The 17,225-nt window shown below is 44.9% G+C and overlaps 1 protein-coding gene across 4 annotated transcripts in view; it reads left to right on the top strand.

Moving 5' to 3' along the window:
• The first annotated feature begins 9,611 nt into the window (after positions 1-9,611).
• The window catches only part of ENTREP2 (endosomal transmembrane epsin interactor 2), a 363,839-nt gene continuing 356,225 nt past the window's right edge, over positions 9,612-17,225 (top strand). The window contains exon 1 of one of the 4 annotated variants that reach the window (XM_067699174.1): positions 9,612-9,933. In XM_067699174.1, the coding sequence (XP_067555275.1) occupies positions 9,715-9,933 (219 nt within the window). In that variant the 5' untranslated portion in view covers positions 9,612-9,714. Of the gene's footprint in view, positions 9,934-16,554; positions 16,710-17,225 lie in introns of those variants that run through there. The other 3 variants (XM_067699217.1, XM_067699156.1, XM_067699190.1) reach the window with 3 other exon arrangements.

Raw genomic sequence — 17,225 nt, 5'->3', positions numbered from 1 at the left:
GTAGGAAGTGATGGAGCTGGGGTTTGGACCAAGGCCGTATGACACCAGCATTTAAGGCACCAATGCCCTAACTACTCTGCTGGCCTGCCTGCCTTTTAGATGTGAGAAAGCATTTAGAGATACAGTTTGCATAGTTGATGAAGTAGGTCATTCTCAGCAGGAATGGCCCACTGATATCCAGAAGCTAAAAAAGCAGAGGGCAGTGCCTTGCTGGAGCGGAGGGCTGGGGAACATGTCTGGGAGAGCAGAGAGAGAAGTGGGGGCTGCTGGATGGTCTGAGCTGTCACTGAGCATACAGCTTACTTGCATGAGAAAGGCCAACTATCCCCTGAGAATTATATCTGCACTGTGAAAAGTGGGGCCAATGACGTAATTGACACTGAAGATCAGTGAGCCCTGATGTTTATTTTTCCAGGGACTTCCCATTTATCCGTGAGCAAAGTGCTTTACTTTTGTTTCATACTTAAACAATAAAAAAGCTATTCAAGGAGTTCTCGTTGAAGGTGACTCTCATCCTTCAAAACCAAATGACAAATTTTACTCCATTATTTTCTGTTCAGTTGATGGTTGAGAATTACCAAATCTCATGTGGCTTGACTTGTAATTTTGATACATTTTCCCTGAAGGCAAAACATTTCTTTCATGCATAATTTTGTTTGAGTCAGTGTGTGTGAATATGAATAACTGCTTATTCTAACGAAATCATTACAATATATGTTTCTAATAACCTGACTTAATGGTGCTGGTTGAGTTAATTTAAGGGGAACCTACTTCTTAGCCTCATTGCCCTTCCTGAGTAATCCAACATCATTTATTTCTCAGGGGCTTCTCACAAAATTCTAGTCAGTAGCTCAGAAGTCTTAAAGACTTAACTTTGGATTTACTTATTTTATCTTTACATTTTTTTTCATTTTTTAATTGAAGTATAGATGATTTACAATGTTGTGTTAATCTCTGCTGTAGAGCAAAGTCAGTTATACATACATACATTTTTATATTCTTTTCCATTATGGTTTATCACAGGATATTGACTATATAGTTCCCTGTGGTATACAGTAGGACCTTGTTTTTTATCCTTTCTATATATAAAAAATTTAACTTTAACATAGAGTTTAGGATAGAGAATTCAATTGAAATAAATAGTAGTTAAATACTACAATCTGCTAAGGACTATGCCAGGTACATTAAGGGATTGAAAGCATGAATGAAACTGTGTTCCTGTTTATAAGGAACTCATTACTGATGGAAAAACATCACCCAGCATTCACAAAGTGCTTTTATGTTTGCAAAATACTTTTATCTATTTGCGATCTAATTTAAATCTCATCACAGAAACTATGAGGTTTTATGAGTGTTTCAAGGCCTGTCAAAATTAGATTTCTTCCTTCTCTGTACTAAATTGTACTTTAATTATTTAAGTGTGGAACATTTTAGGTATTAACATGTTAATATTAAGTCTTCCTATCCATGAACACAGTGTCTTTCCAACCATTTATGTTTTCTTTAATTTCTTTCAGGCATGTTTTGTAATTTTCAGTGTATAAATCTTTCACCTCCCTGGTTAAATTTATTCCCAGGTGATAATGAGATAGACATTTTATAACCCAATGAACAGAGACAAGTCGAAGTTTTCATACATGAGTTATTCTCTTATCAAAGCCCAGAGATGCCTGTAATGGTTTCACCCCTCCAGTTACAGTTATCTGAACAAACGTGCTCCAGAGCTGTTGGTGATGAACAGAGGGTACTGGGGAACAAGTTCAAGTCACTGTTTTTCAATTCTACACCAAAAGTGGAATTACTGGGTCATGTGATAAATTTATATTCCCACTAGCAATGAACAAGGGTTCCAAATTCTCCATGTCCTTGCCAACTCTTGTGATTTGCAGGGTTTTTTCATTTTTAATTTTTTATTATAGTCATCCTAGTGGTGTGAAGTGGTATTTCATTGTGTTTTTTCATATTGTGGTATAATATACCTAACACATTCGCATTGCTGTACAACCATCACCGCCATCCATCTGCAGAACTTTTTCACCTTCCCTAATTGAAACCCTGCACCCATTAAATACTAACTCCTCATCTGTCCTCCCCCCACCCCCGGCAACCACCATTCTACTTTCTGTCTCTATAAATTTGACTACACCAGGCACCTCATATAATTGGAGTCATAGAATATTTGTCTCTTTGTTGACTGGCTTATTTTACTCAGCATGATGTCCTCAAGGTTCAGGAGATAGTAGTACAGATATCTCTCTGAGTCCCTGCTTTCAATTCTTTGTGGTATATACTTACAAGTGGGTTGGCTGGGTATAGTAATTTTATGTTTAATTTTCTTGAGGCACTTCCATACTGTTTTCCACAGTGGCTGCACCATTTGACATTCCCATCAGCAGCACACAAGGGTTTCAATTTCTCCATATTCTCAATGACACTTGGCTATTTTCTGTTTGTTCTGTTTTGGTTAATAGCCATCCTAATGGATGCCAAGTGGTATTACACTGTGGTTTTGATTTGCATTTCTCTAATTAGTGGTGTTGAACATCTTTTCATGTGATTATTGGCCACTTACATATTTTCTTTGGAGAAATGTCTATTTCGGATATTTGTCAATTTAAAAATTGGGTTGTTTGTCTTTTTGTTTTTGAGTTGTGGGAGTTATTTATACATTCTGGATATTAAATCCTTATCAGCTATATAATTTGCAAATATTCCCTCCCATTCTATAGTTTGTCTATTGCTTTCTTTTTTTTTTTTTTTTCTGGCTGTGTTGTGTCTTCATTGCTGTGCATGGGCTTCCTCTAGTTGCAGTGAGCGGGGGCTACTCTTTGTTGCAGTGTGCAGGCTTCTCATTGCAGTGGCTTCTCTTGTTGTGGAGCATGGGCTCTAGGCATGTGGGCTTCAGTAGTTGTGGCACGTGGGCTCAGTAGTTGTGGCTTGTGGGCTCTAGAGTGCAGGCTCAGTACTTGTGGAGCACGGGCTTAGTTCCTCCACGACATGTGGGATCTTCCCAGACCAGGGATCGAACCTGGGTCCCCTGCATTGATAGGCAGGTTCTTAACCACTGCACCACCAAGGAAGTCCCTTTGCTTTCTTGATAGTATTCTTTGATGAACAAAAATTTTTAATTTTGATGAAGTACAATTTATCTAGGTTTTCTTTAGTTGCTCATGGTTTTGGTGTCATAGCTGAGAATCCACAGTCATATCCAAGATCATGAATATTTATACCTATTTTTTCTTCTAAGAGCTTTATGGTTTCCACTCTTATATTTAGGTCTTTGATCCATTTTGAGTTAATTTTCGTACATGGTGTGAGGCTGGGGTCCAACTTCCTTCTTTTGCCTGTGAAAATCCAGTTGTCTCAGCTCCATCTGTTGAAGAGACTATTCTTTCTCCATTGAATGGCAGCCTTGTCAAAACTCGACTGGTGTTCAATGGATGGATTTATTTCTGGACCCTCAATTCTATTCTAATGGTCTGTCTATCCTTATGCCTCTACCACACTGCTTTGATTACTGTAGCTTTATAGTAAGTTTTGAAATCCAGAAGTGTGAGTCTTCCAACTCTATTCTTCTTTTTCAAGACTGTTTGGCTATTTGGGGCCCACTGCAATTCCAGAAGAATTTGAGGATTGGCTTTTCCATTTCTGCAAAAAAAAAAAAAATCTAAGTTTTGACAGGGATTACATTGAATCTGTAGAGTGTTTTGGGTATTGATGTCTTGATATTAAGTCCTCCTATCCATGAACATGGTGTCTTTCCATTTATTTAGGTCTTCTTTAATTTCTTTCAGCAATGTTCTATAATTTTTGGTATACAAATCTTTCACCTCCTTGGGTAAATTTATTCCCAGGTATGTTATTCTTTTACATGTATTGTAAATGGAATTGCTTTATTAATGTTCTCCTCAGGTTGTTTTTTGCTGGTATATAAACAAATGACTAACTTCTGTGCGTTGATCTTGTATCCTGCAACTTGGCTGAATTTATCACCTCTAGTAGCTTTCTTGTGGATTCTTTGAGGATTTTCTATAAATATAGGATAATATCATCTGTGAACAGAGACAATTTTAGTTCTTCCTTTCCAGTTTGTATGCCTCTTCTTTCTTTTTCTTGTCTGATTGCTCTAGTCAGAATTTCTAGTATAATGTTGAATAGCAGTGGTGAATATGAACACCCTTATCTCATTCCTGATTTTGTGGAAAAGCTGTCAGTCTTTCACCCTGAGTATGATGCTAGGTGTGGGTTTTTCATAAATGTCCTTTATCATAGTGAAGAAGTTAAAGGAAAGTGACTCTTTAAAATGTTATTTTTAGAAATAATTTGAGGCCTAGGATGATGTTATTTTGGTGTTATTTTTCTCCAGAGACGATTTTCAGTTGCTTTTGTCAGCTCCTAGAGGCTTCAGCAATGCAGAATTACTTTAATTCAAATTTCGAGTTTGGGATTTCTGGGCACCTGCAACCAGAGAGAAGGCTGGCTTACTCCCTTAATCCCCAGGCACAGCCATCTGGGGGCCCATCACAAAGCAGGGGACTGGCTTCCTGGGTTCCCACCCTTGGAGGGACCTGGACTCAAAACTCATCTTTCTAACCCTGTGTGGTTGCCAGAGCCAGAATGCAAGTGCTCAGGGCAGAAGCTGTCCAAGTGCTGCATAACTCTCTGGATTCCTCCTAGATCTTGGCCTGGTATTCTCTCATTATCCCCATAATTCTTTGATGCTTTAAAAAAACATATTTAAAAAATATTTCATTTGGCTTCTTAGTTGTCTTCAGCAGGAGAATTCGCTAGCCTGCTGTTCCTGGAAGAGGAGTTCTCTGCTGATTATTACTTTTCCAGAGGTAGGGATTGTGAGATCCAAGTACAAATTTCTTCTGTCTTATAGGAGACACAAAGGGACAAGTTCATTTCTCATCCATTAATGGAGAGGTATATGTTGAAAATAGCAGGAATCTGGAACAAGGGGCCTGTAAGGGAGGCATCAGAATTACTTATCTCCCCTTTGTGCAAGAAGGCGTGAGGCTTGCCTTTCACAAAAAGCTCAGCCACCTTCTTTGCTTAAGAACAATGGTCTCACAATACTACAAAGCTACAGTAATCAAAACAGCATGGTATTGGCACAAAAACAGAAATATGGATCAATGGAACAGAAAGGAGAGCCCAGAAATAAACCCACACACCTATGGACAATTTATCTTCGACAAAGGAGGCAAGAATATGCAATGGGGAAAAGACAGTCTCTTCAGCAAGTGGTGCTGGGAAAATTGGACAGCTGCATGTAAATCAATGAAGTTAGAATGCTCCCCTACACTGTACACAAAAATAAACTCAAAATGGTTTAAAGATTTAAACATAAGACAAGATACCAGAAAACTCCTAGAAGAGAACATAGGCAAAACAGTCTCTGACATAAATGTTTTCTTAGGTCAGTCTCCCAAGGCAATAGAAATAAAAGCAAAAATAAACAAATGGGACCCAGTCAAATTTATAAGCTTTTGCAGAGCAAAGGAAACCATAAACAAAATAATGAGACAACCTACGGACTGGGAGAAAATATTTGCAAATGATACGACCGATAAGGGCTTAATTTCCAAAATATACAAACAGCTCATACAATTCAATAGTAAAAAACCAAACAACCCAATCGACAAATGGGCAGAAGACCTAAACAGATATTTCTCCAAAGAGGACATACAGATGGCCAACAGGCACATGAAAAGCTGCTCCCCATTAATCATCACTAATTATTGGCGAAATACAAATCAAAACTACAATGAGGCACCACCTCACACTGGACAGAATGGCCATAATTAAAAAGTCTACAAATAGGGCTTCCTGGGTGGCGCAGTGGTTGAGAGTCTGCCTGCCGATGCGGGGGACACGGGTTCATGCCCCGGTCCGGGAAGATCCCACATGCCGCGGAGTGGCTGGGCCCGTGACCCATTGCTGCTGAGCCTGCGCGTCCAGAGCCTGTTGCTCTGCAGCGGGAGAGGCCACAACAGTGAGAGGCCTGCGTACCGCCAAAAAAAAAAAAGTCTACAAATAATAAATGCTGGAGAGGGTGTGGAGAAAAGGGAGCCCTCCTACACTGTTGGTGGGTGCCACTATGGAAAACAGTATGGAGGTTCCTCAAAAAACTAAAAAGAGAGCTACCATATGATCCTGTAATCCCACTCCTGGGCAAATACCCAGACAAAACTACAATTCGAAAAGATACGTGCAGCCCGATGTTCATAGCAGCACTGTTTACAATAGCCAAGACATGGAAACAACCTAAATGTCCATTGACAGATGAATGGATAAAGAAGATGTGGTATATATATATATATATATATACACACACACATACATATACATATATATATATATATATATATAATAGAATATTACTCAGCCATTAAAAAGGATAAAATAATGCCATTTGCAGCAACATGGATGGACCTAGAGATTATCATACTAAGAGAAGTAAGTCAGGAAGAGAAAGACAAATACCATGTAATATCACTTACAGGTGGAATCTAAAATACCACACAAATCAACATATCTATGAAACAGAAACAGACTCACAGACATAGAGAACAGACTTGTGGTTGCCAAGGGGAAGGGGGGTGGGGGAGGGATGAATTGGGAGTTTGGGATTAGCAGATGCAAACTATTACATACAGAATGGATAAATAACAAGGTCCCACTATATAGCACAGGGAACTATATTCAATATCCTGTGATAAACAATAATGGAAAAGAATATGAAAAAGAATATATACATATATATGTATAACTGAGTCACTTTGCTGTACAGCAAAAATTAACACAACATTGTAAATCAACTATATTTCAATAAAATTTTTTAAAAAAGAACAATGGTCTATTAGTCTTATCTGATTTAGGGAGAAGAAAAAGTTGCTATAAGGTGGTTCCAGGGGTCTCCAGGAATCTCCCATAACACTAGGACATGTATTACTACAACCTTTCACAAGAGAAAAGCACTGAGGAGCAAAGAGGGCCAAGGAGTTGCCAGCTCCTACCCTCCCTATTTTTCTCCTCCCCTTTCCCCTCCTCCCTCCTTCCTTTCTTTATGATTCACTTCTAGGAAATTGATTCACCTTAATTATTTATTGCATTTAATACGACAGAACTTTAAGATTTTCTAAAATACAGAATTGATTTTTAAAAGAGCAAAGTAATTTAAATTTCTAGATCAGTCTCTCCATCAGCCCCCAAATCAAATTTCACCAAGGAGGTACATCCCTATCCTAACCCACCTACACCAAAATCCCCTGCTGCGCTGCCTGGAGCTTTTTCCATGTCATTTATAAATAGAAGGAATTGATTCACATATATTTTGGAAGCACATCTAATACGTAAATGGGAGTTCACTGGAGGTTTCCAACACTTGGTCACTCTTCCCATGGTGTGTCAACTGGCGGCCCCCTATATTTTTAGTCCATGTTTAATTCACCACTGACACCTGCCATACAGCCTCAAATCCATCCAATTCTCCACGTTAATCCAAAACACTGTCACCTCTTGCCTCCATGACAGCAACAGCATCTCATCTCTCTACATTCCCTTGGGGATCCCTTAATCCATTTTCTATACTGTGGTCAGAAAGCTCTTTCCAAAGCTCCTTATCATCTGTTTTTTGGCACCGTGTAGAATTCTCCGTAACACTGAACCATTTGCAATTGGCCTTGGAGCAATTATCCATATGCTGCTGGTCTCCCCACTACACTGAAAGGTCTCTGAGTACAGGAAGCTGGTCTGCTTCTGCTCATCCTTACACCCTCAGTGTCTGGTACACGGTGAGTGTTTAACATATTTTTTAAAATACTACATAATGTCAATAAACTCTATGTAACTTACTTATTTGTTATGCTTGTTATCTGTTTCTCACCTTGCCCCTGGAAGGCAAGGGGTTGGCTGTTCTGTTCACCCATGTTCTCTGACAGCCTAAAAGGGGGCCCAGTGCTTAGAGGGCCCTTTGTGATCTTTTGTTGGAGGAATGAATAAATGAATGAATGAGTGAGTTGACTACAGTGAGAACCTAACTTCCTGGCAGTCCAGGATCTTGTTTGGTATAATTCCAAGCCCTTAAAAAGTGCTGGCCTGCACATTTCTAGATAGAGAATGTCTCCAGGAAATTTGAATTTGTACTCCAGTGCTCAGAACCATGCCAGTCAGAGGCTCAGTCCTGTTACAGGTAAGAACTGCAGGAGGAGTAGCTTTGGCCACAGGCCAGCGTTCTGAGGTCAGCCACTTCACCTGTGGAATTCCCACACCTGTTCATCCTTGGGCCATCCCTTTGAATTGGAAAATAAATCCCATCCCTGCTCAGGTGTTGATTGATAAAGGCTTGAGCTACTGCCCCTTCAAGAGGAATTTGCATTTTAATAGAGGCTCATCAGCCCCAAAGGAATCAGTATCTCTTCTAAAGATGTAATTTTCCATCACAGCAACTGAAATATTTTGGGGCGAGACGCTGCAGTGTCGCCGATCCAGATCAACAGGCGGACTCCCTCAGTCCCGCCTTGAGGCTGTGTAAGACTGACCCACCATTTCCCACTATTATTACTGTGAACGTTGCCTCTTTGTGTCTAACCTCCTTAGGTCGCCTGACACTCGTGGGCCTCTCATGTCAACACAAGCCTTTTCAACACTGGCAGTCTTAAAGTGGTCACATCAACAGGGCCACAAGGTGAATTGTGACAAAACTTCCAAGCTTTCTTGGTACCCTAAGGAAGCCAACAGTCAGATGTTTAAAACCTAATACGGGCAAAAGGGAGTAGAGACGATTTCGTAGGTCCTTCATGATACAGTTCATTTAAATTCGTTTTGTGCAATTTGTTTTCAGCCCCAACTTTTTACTTGTATCAAAAGCCCTGCAAATGGAAGGTGGGCAAGAGACATCCGTTCGTGAGCTGAGAATATTCTAAATGCCGAGCCCTCCAGGGCCGAGTTCTCAGTGGTGCCTTGAGAAATTCTGGAACTGCAGAAATTCTGGATCTTGGAATTCCGCATTCGAGAGCGGCTCCTGCTCGCCACACCTGGGACGGAGCGCTCGGAATTCACATCCTCCCGACCCCCGCCCCGCCACGCACGCCCCTCCGGCGCCCCGGGCCTGCCCCAGGCTAGGCGGCGGCTCGCCCCCTGTGGCGCGGCCGGGCCGCGGGCCCGGCTCCCAGGCCCCTTACCCGCCGCTGGCCCGGGGCTCCGCCTGCCGCCCTCGCCCTTGAAGCGCCCGCGATCCCCACTCCCCTCCGCGGCGAGGGGCGCGAGCGCCGAGGCCCAGCCACTGGGACCACACCTGCGCCAGCCCGTTCCCGCCCCGCTCGGGCCCAGCTGGAGCTCCGGGCCCGGCCCCGGCCCCGGCCCCGCGCGCGGCGGCGGGGCTCGCGCCCGGGGACAGAGGCGGCGGCGGCGGCTCGCTCCCGCGCCTGAGCTGGGGAGCGCGCCGGGCGGGCGGGAGAGGGCGCAGCGCGGCGCGGCCGGCGGGCGGCCCTGCTGAGCGGCGGCGGCGGCATGGGCGCGGGCACCGGCGGGGGCTGCGGGTGCCCGGCTCCCCGCCCGGCCCGGCCCGCTCCCAGCGCGCTGCCGTCGCAGCCCCCGCGGCTCGCGGGGAGGCCAACCCCGCAGCTGAAGCAACTTGCCTCGGACCCTCGGTGAGGAGGGGCGGCGCGCGGGGCCGGACGGGAGCAGGAGAGGCGTGCGGGCGCTATGCCTCCGGCCGGCGGTCTCCGCGCGCCGCGCCCCGCCGCGCTGCCCCGCAGCCTGTCCCGCCTGCGCGAGTGCCCGGGCCGCTCTCGCATCGTGCTGGCGCTCGGGGCCACGCAGATGGCGCTCGGATGCCTCATCGTGGCCGTCAGCTTCGCTGCGCTGGCGCTCACCACCTCGGCCCGCGTCCGCCACTCCTGCCCCTTCTGGGCCGGCTTCTCGGTGAGTGTCGGCGTCGGGCGCGCACGGGGCTACGGGGGGGGCGAGCCCACCAACCCGCGGGCGCCAGGTTCGGGGCTCAAGCGCCCGGGCGAGCTGCCGCAGCCCGGGGTGCGGTTCAAAACTCGGGCAGGATAACTCCGGGGACCCGACTCACCGCTCGCCGCCCTGGGAGCGTGGCTTTCCCTTTCCCATCGCGCTGGTCCCGAAGTAACTTTTCTTCGAGGAAGCAGAAGCCAGGCGCCCGCGACCACCCGAGGGGCCTTCGGGTGAGGGTGGGCGGCGGGCGCGCTCCGAGGCGGGCGGCTGCGCCCTGGGGCCCCCGGCTTCCCGGGGGCCGGAGACCCGCCGGGCGGGCTGGGCGGCCCTGAGCGACGCGGGAGCAGGGGTGCGAGCCTGGTGCCGGGCCGCGGCTCCGTGCGCGGGGCCTCCGCGGCGGCTCTGGCCGGGCACTGGGGAGCAGGGCGCGTCGCGTCGGGTCGCGGGTCAGTAGAGGCGGCGGGAACCGGCCGGACCCGCTTTGGCCGCCCACCCGCTTGGCGTCCAGGACTTGGCGCGTCCCGCGTTTGGCGGGAACGGGCCGGCGAGCTCAGCGGGCGGCGGGCCTGGGCGAGCGAATGCTGGCGGCGTCGGGGGGCGTGTTCAGTGAGCTTCGTCGCCGCGAGGGTGACCGATTTTCAGGATTTTGACCCCCAAATTAGAGAATCCAGTGGCTGACAAACCTCCATAGGAGCAAAACCACCAGGAAATCCCATTAAAGGAAATGATTGTCTCCAAGAGTTAATTTTGGGGGGTATTTTTTGATTGAAGTTGTATTTTCCTGTATTAGTAAAGAACGGACATATGGAAACGGTAATAATCGATGCAGAGCAGATAGTCTTTATAAAGAGAGGCACTTGTTCTGCGAACTCTTGACATCTGTAACTACATTTGGTTTCTGGTGCCGGAGTACATCTTATAGGTTTAAACTGTAAACCCAGTGTGTTTAAGTTCCATCTCCAGAAATCCAAACCAAGCCTTTGTAACGAATGTTTGCTATTTGTTGTTGAGTTTTGAAATTTAAAAATTCTGTCCAGCTTCGCTTTTTGTTGTTGTTGTTCTTTTGTAATGGCCTTTGTTCTCTAAGTCCGATGCCCGGCTGGTAAAATGAGATCTGAGCAGAACTGACTCTGTGACACCCTGATCGATACAGGTATGGTGGTTCATCCTAATGGGGGTATTAATTTTCAAAGCTTATTTCAGACCAGGGGTGAGTCTTTGAGAGCTGATTAGGACATCAGCTATAGCTAATTAGGCCATAGCTCGCAGTGTTCTAATCAAAGACAGGGGTTTGGAAGCAAGACTCAGAAATCATGATTAAAACGGGCCCCTGTATAGTCTTCCTACCTCTGTAGCTCAGTTTTTAGCATGATTTAGTATGCATTGTTTCCATGTGGTCTGTCTAGTGGGCGCGAGTTTGTGTCTGCTGGAGCGGCCTACAGGTGGCAGACTGGTAAATGAGCTTCTCTTCCTGGCTTCTCCCTGGGCCTCTGCTTCTCCACCTAGTCCTAGCTATGTGGCTTTGGCACTTTCAAAGGGCATGGAAAAAGAGCTGCCTTTTAATAATAAACTTAAAAGGGAAAACACTCGTCAAAAACGGTAGAAAAGCTGTTTATGTGAAAAATGTACATTCACTGCATTTTAGTCTAAAGAGTTAAATAAATATGTAATCCATGGATTCAGTTTGGGTGATTCATGGTTATTCCTTTCCACAGCTATAACCTATTAGTCCTAACTTCCTGCGATTCAGAATAATTCCACACGTGTCTGCTGTGTGCAGACGTGCCTCTAGGCTCTGGGGACAACAGTGAACAACATTCTCTGCTTACATTTTAGAGGTTGTAGATTCTGCTCTCCGTCCACGTCCTGCTCCCCGCCTCTTTACACCCACTGTTTCATGTGCTAGTTTTCTTTCTTGAAACTGAATCTACCACATGCACCTTTACACTTCTTTCCAAACAGTATATACCATTTTTTACATATGACCTCTGCCCTTTGCAGACATGGTGGTTGGTTCCAGTGATGTTGGGACAGGTCTGCATGTTGGCGTGGCTTTCGGCGCTAACACTGGCCCCTTGCCATGGATGTGCCTGCCTGCCTGGACCTGGAAACCACTTTGCAAGGATAGTTTTCTTTTACGAATGGTGACTAAGATGGCCGGCTTTACACCAAAATCTGTTCTGCGTGGTTTAGGGCTGCCCTGTGTTTCCTCTGCATTTCCTGAAATAAGAGGTGTGGGCTCTTTAGCACTCTCTAGGTTGCTAGGCCTTCTCTGTGGTGTGTCCATGGTGAAGAACCATTGTAAAAATAATTTTCCTTTATTGAAGAAAAAACAATAGCCAAGAAAATGGCTTGCATTTATTGAGCACGTACCGTGTGCCAGGCGTTAAGCTGAGTGTTTTTCATGCTGTGATAGCACATTTCGTCTGTGGCCCCTGGCGCCCCTGCTCTTGCACAGTTCCCTGCACTTGAACTTGGACTGGACCTCTGACTGGCCTTAGCCAGTGGGATGCAGCAGAACTAAGGCTGTCTCCAGGGCTAGGCCTAAGCCCTGAGATGTCCTGGCAGCTTCTGCAGAGTCCACTGAGGTGAAGAGGGATTAAGGAACTTGCTGTATTAGTTAGGGTTCTCCAGAAAAAGAGAACCAATAAATACATGTGAGCAAGCTGGAGACCCAGGCACGCTGCTGGTATAATTCAGTCCAAGTCCAAAGGCCCAGGAACTGGAGGGCCCGTGGTGTAATTCCCAGCCTGGCCCCAAAGCCTGAGGACCCGGGGTGCTGATGGCCGAGGGCAGGAGCAGATGGATGTCCCAGCTCAGAGAGAGTGAATCTGCCCTTGTTCCGCCTTTTTGTCCTACTCAGGCCCTCACTGGCTTGGATGAGGCCCATCTGCGTGGATAAAGGTGACCTTCTTTACTCAGTCTGCTGATTTCAGTGCTGATCTCTTCTAGAGACACCCTCTCAGACACACCCCCAAATGATGTTTTCCTGTCTATCTGGGCACCCCTTCGTCTAGTCAAGTGGATACATAAAATTAACCTTCATGCCTGCCCAAGGTCACACCTGGCCAATGTCAGGTTTGCACTTTTTTTTTTTAACATCTTTTTTCCAGTATAATTGCTTTACAATGTTGTGTTAGTTTGTGCTGTACAACAAAGTGAATCAGCTGTCTGTATACATATATCCCCATATCCCCTCCCTCTTGCGCCTCCCTCCCACCCTCCCTGTCCCACCCCTCTGGGGGTTAAAAAGCACCGAGCTGATCTCCCTGAGGTGGATGGACCTAGAGTCTGTCATACAGAGTGAAGTAAGTTGGAAAGAGAAAAACAAATACTGTATGCTAACACATATATATGGAATCTAAAAAAAAATGGTTCTGATGAACCTAGGAGCAGGACAGCAATAAAGACGCAGGTTTGCACTTAGTTGCTCTGACTTGTGAGGCCACAGTCCTAGCCATTAGACTTAATTGCCCCCCAGGCAGAGGCTGATGGGGGTGGTGGGGTGGTGGAATAGAGCAGGTGTAAAGGGTCAAAGGTAGAGCCTCCACAGGGAGGACACACCTGTTTCTTAGGAAAAGCACAAAATATGTGTAGAAAGGTGATGATTCAAGAGCACTTTGGGGAGGCATGAAATTAGGGAAATTGAGGAAGTCTGAGGATCGGGGACAAGGCTGGGGGGTCCTTGGCAAGGTTGGAAACGGGAAGGGGCGGCAGGTCTGGACAGGGAGCAGCTGCTGTTTCAGTGACTTGAGAACCACCTGCAAATGGTGGTCCTGTTCTGGGCCCCTGCCATCCAGTTGGAAATTAGGGGTGGGCTGACTTCCCCAGGGGATAAATGCTTGGCCCGTTTTGAGAGATGATGATCTATATGAACAGTTTAGAAGACTACCAGCGCTGTGTGTGTTTTTTTAAATGATCATCGAATTCAGTTTTTTTTAAAAAAGTGAACCTTATATCATAGAATAGACTAAACAGGTTAGTATATGTAATAAAACATATTAAAAATGGAATTAAAGGGGAGGGGAAGGAAATCTGCAGTGCTGCCTCTGGCACTAGTGGAGGTCTTGAGTAGGTATCCTTTGATAGACCAGCCTCATTCTTTTTCTTTGAGGTTCTCTTCATGCCCAGGACATCAGCGACAAATAAGTACCCTGTGAATTATCCACATTGCCAGTTACCCGTGTTGATAAAGACATAGCCAGACATAGCCCTTAGGAGCTGACTGTTTATGCACGTGTGTGTATGTATTTTTTTTCCTTTAAAAGCAACACTATACTCCAAAAGCAACAGATGCTTGTTGCAATAACTGAAAACACAGAAGGGTATAAAGAAAATGGCGACAGTGCCTTCTTCCTTCCCAATTCTGTACCCACAGGTAACCTGCATTGATGGTGTTGTTTCATGTGACCTTTCCATACTTTCCTTTACAATCACAAAAATATTAGGATTTATGTATATGTGTGGAATATGTTTGTTTTCTTTTAAATAATCTTTACAAGAGGTCATACTACACACCTTACTCCATGGCTTCTTTTTTTTCTTTTATTTCGTGTATAATAAATATTCCCAGCCATAATTTATTATTCTTATTATTCCCATTATTTTTAATGACTGCATAAGGGTCCATAGTATGAATTTTTATAATTTATTCAGTTCTTTTCCTGCTGAGAATACTCTGTGTCAGTTCTGTGTCTCTATAAACAATGCTGCTTATCTAGCCTTAGAGACCAGTGCTTGTTTTCTGAGCATAAATTCCCCAAAGTGGAATGGCTTGTCGGAGGGTATTCAAATTTGGAATTTCATTAGATATTGCCAGATTAATTCCACAAAAGGTTGCAGTCATCCCTGCCCAGAGAAGCATGACACCAGGGTGCCCTTTTGCCACCCTCTTACCAGCCCAGGCTGTTAGCATTCCTTAAGATTTTATTCCTCTGATGAAGAAAAACATATTTCATTGTTTTCACTTGATCTGACTTTCCATGGTTATTTCTCTCATATGTTGCAAATGTTTTCTTGCAGTTTTTCATTTCTCATGTGCCTTAATTTTTGGTGTCTTTTACCGTATATAAAATTTTAAAACTTTTTATGTAGTCAAATCTGTTAGTTTTCTCTTCTGCAGTGTGAGGGCTGTTTTCTTAGTTAAGATGGTTGTCATTACAGAGGTCACACAAACATTCCTTTACATTTCCTTCTAATGTTTTTATTTTATTTTTTGCATTCAAATTTTACATCATCCAGAATTTGTTTTGCATATGGTATGAAAAAAGGGCCTAACTTTATTTGCTTGCAAAGTTCCTATGTACCTATGCTTATGTTTTGGATTCTATTCAGTTTTACTCTCTTTTATTTTTTTTCATTGAGATGTAATTGACACAGAATATTATACTAGTTTCAAGTGCACAACATAATGATCCGATACTTGTATGTATTGCAAAATGATCACAATAAGTCTACTTATTGCAATAAGTCTACTTACATATTCATCACCATATATATCGTAGTTGACAAAATTCTTTTTTCTTGGGATGAGAACTTTTAGGATTTAGTCTCTTAGCAGCTTCGAAACATGCAGTACAGGATTGTTGTTAACTATAGTCGCCATACTGTACGTCACATCCCGTGACAACTTTACTCTCTTCATTGTTTTAGGGTCAATACCGCATACTTCTGATTAAGGCAACATCCTGGTGAGTTTTGCTGTTTGGTCAGGCAGGTCCCTCCATACTGTTTTCTTTTTCAAAAGTGCCTTGGCTCTTCTTCTGTATTAACTTTAAAATATCTGTGTTTATTACTCATAAATTAGTAGTTTCCAGTAATACCCTCTTAGGATTTTTTTAAAATTTATTTTATTTTTTGGCTGCATTGGGTCTCCGTTGTTGTGCACGGGCTTTCTCTAGTTGTGGCAAGCGGGGTGCACGGGCTTCTTATTACAGTGGCTTCTCTTGTTGCGGAGCACAGCCTCTAGGAGCGTGGGCTCAGTAGTTTTGGCGCGCGGGCTCTACAGCGCAGGCTCAGTAGTTGTGGTGCGTGGGCTCAGTAGTTGTGGCTTGCGGGCTCTAGAGAACAGGCTTAGTAGTTGTGGCACACGGGCTTAGTTGCTCCGCGGCATGTGGGATCTTCCCGGACCAGGGCTTGAACCCGTGTCCCCTGCATTAGCAGGCGGCTTCTTAACCACTGCGCCACCAGGGAAGCCCAACCCTCTTAGGATTTGGATTGCAATTGCATTACATTGATGGATCAATTTTGGAAGTACTGACAGTTTCATCATATGAAAACTTCCAATTCAGGAACATGGTTTGCATCTTCATTTCTTTGTCCTTTGTCTTTATACCTTTCAGAAAAATCTTTTATGGGGATGCGTTCATGGGGACAGATTTTTCAGTCTCCCCTAAACTGCTTTTGAAAAGTAAACCAGTTTCTAAGATCATCCTAGAAAAAGCTGAGCAAGGACAGGTTGATGAAAGATGGGAGACGCCCACAGGTCAGGACATAGACGGTGTAGCCAGTCTACCAGCAGCAGCCGGAGCTGCAGATGAACAGCAGGGGAGGCGGGGCGTGGGTGGTGGGCAGTGAACGGGAGCTGTTGACAGGCTGTGGGAACCAAAATCACCACGAGTTACTCAAGCGGCAAAGTGGGTGGGCGCCGGAGAGGTGCTCTGGGGCTTCTGGTTGTGGGTGAGAACAGTAGCCGTGCAGGGACATGGAGCACAAGCCTGGGAGCATCCGACAAATGCACAGTGAGTCTTTTCTCCTAGAAGGTCAGAGCCCTACCCTGAGCTGAATGACTGGAAACATAAACCAAACTGAGCAGGACGGGTACACAGACGGCAAGGCAGGGGAGGTTCAGACGGTGCAGGTCGGGGGAAAGAGATCTCAGAAACTGCTCCAGCAGCAAAAGAGAAGACCCCGAGCAGAGAGTGTGGTCTTGGAAATTAAGGACTTCGGGGGTCTAGAGCTGGAGCAAAGGGCCAGGGTGGGAGTGAGCTTTATGAGGGTTCTGGATTTAACTCTGAGAAACAAATAAGTGGATACATAGAGATCTCACACTTGAGTTTTTTACAGATACATAGAGCCCGGCTGGGAAAGCTGTCCTAGCCCATCCTCCCTTCTTTAGGAGCTTTCTCTTCTCACATCGGGAAAATCCACCTCATTCATACATGGGGAACAAAAAATGGAACATTAGGTAACTTTATGCAAAATTGATTCAAAGGAAAATGATGAAAATGAACATAATGGTGCTACAGAAAATGAGA

The sequence above is a fragment of the Pseudorca crassidens genome, chromosome 1, assembly GCF_039906515.1.
Source record: "Pseudorca crassidens isolate mPseCra1 chromosome 1, mPseCra1.hap1, whole genome shotgun sequence".
Lineage (NCBI taxonomy): Eukaryota > Metazoa > Chordata > Mammalia > Artiodactyla > Delphinidae > Pseudorca > Pseudorca crassidens.
Note: the sequence above shows the minus strand (reverse complement) of the source record. Positions and strands in the feature narration are given on the sequence as shown.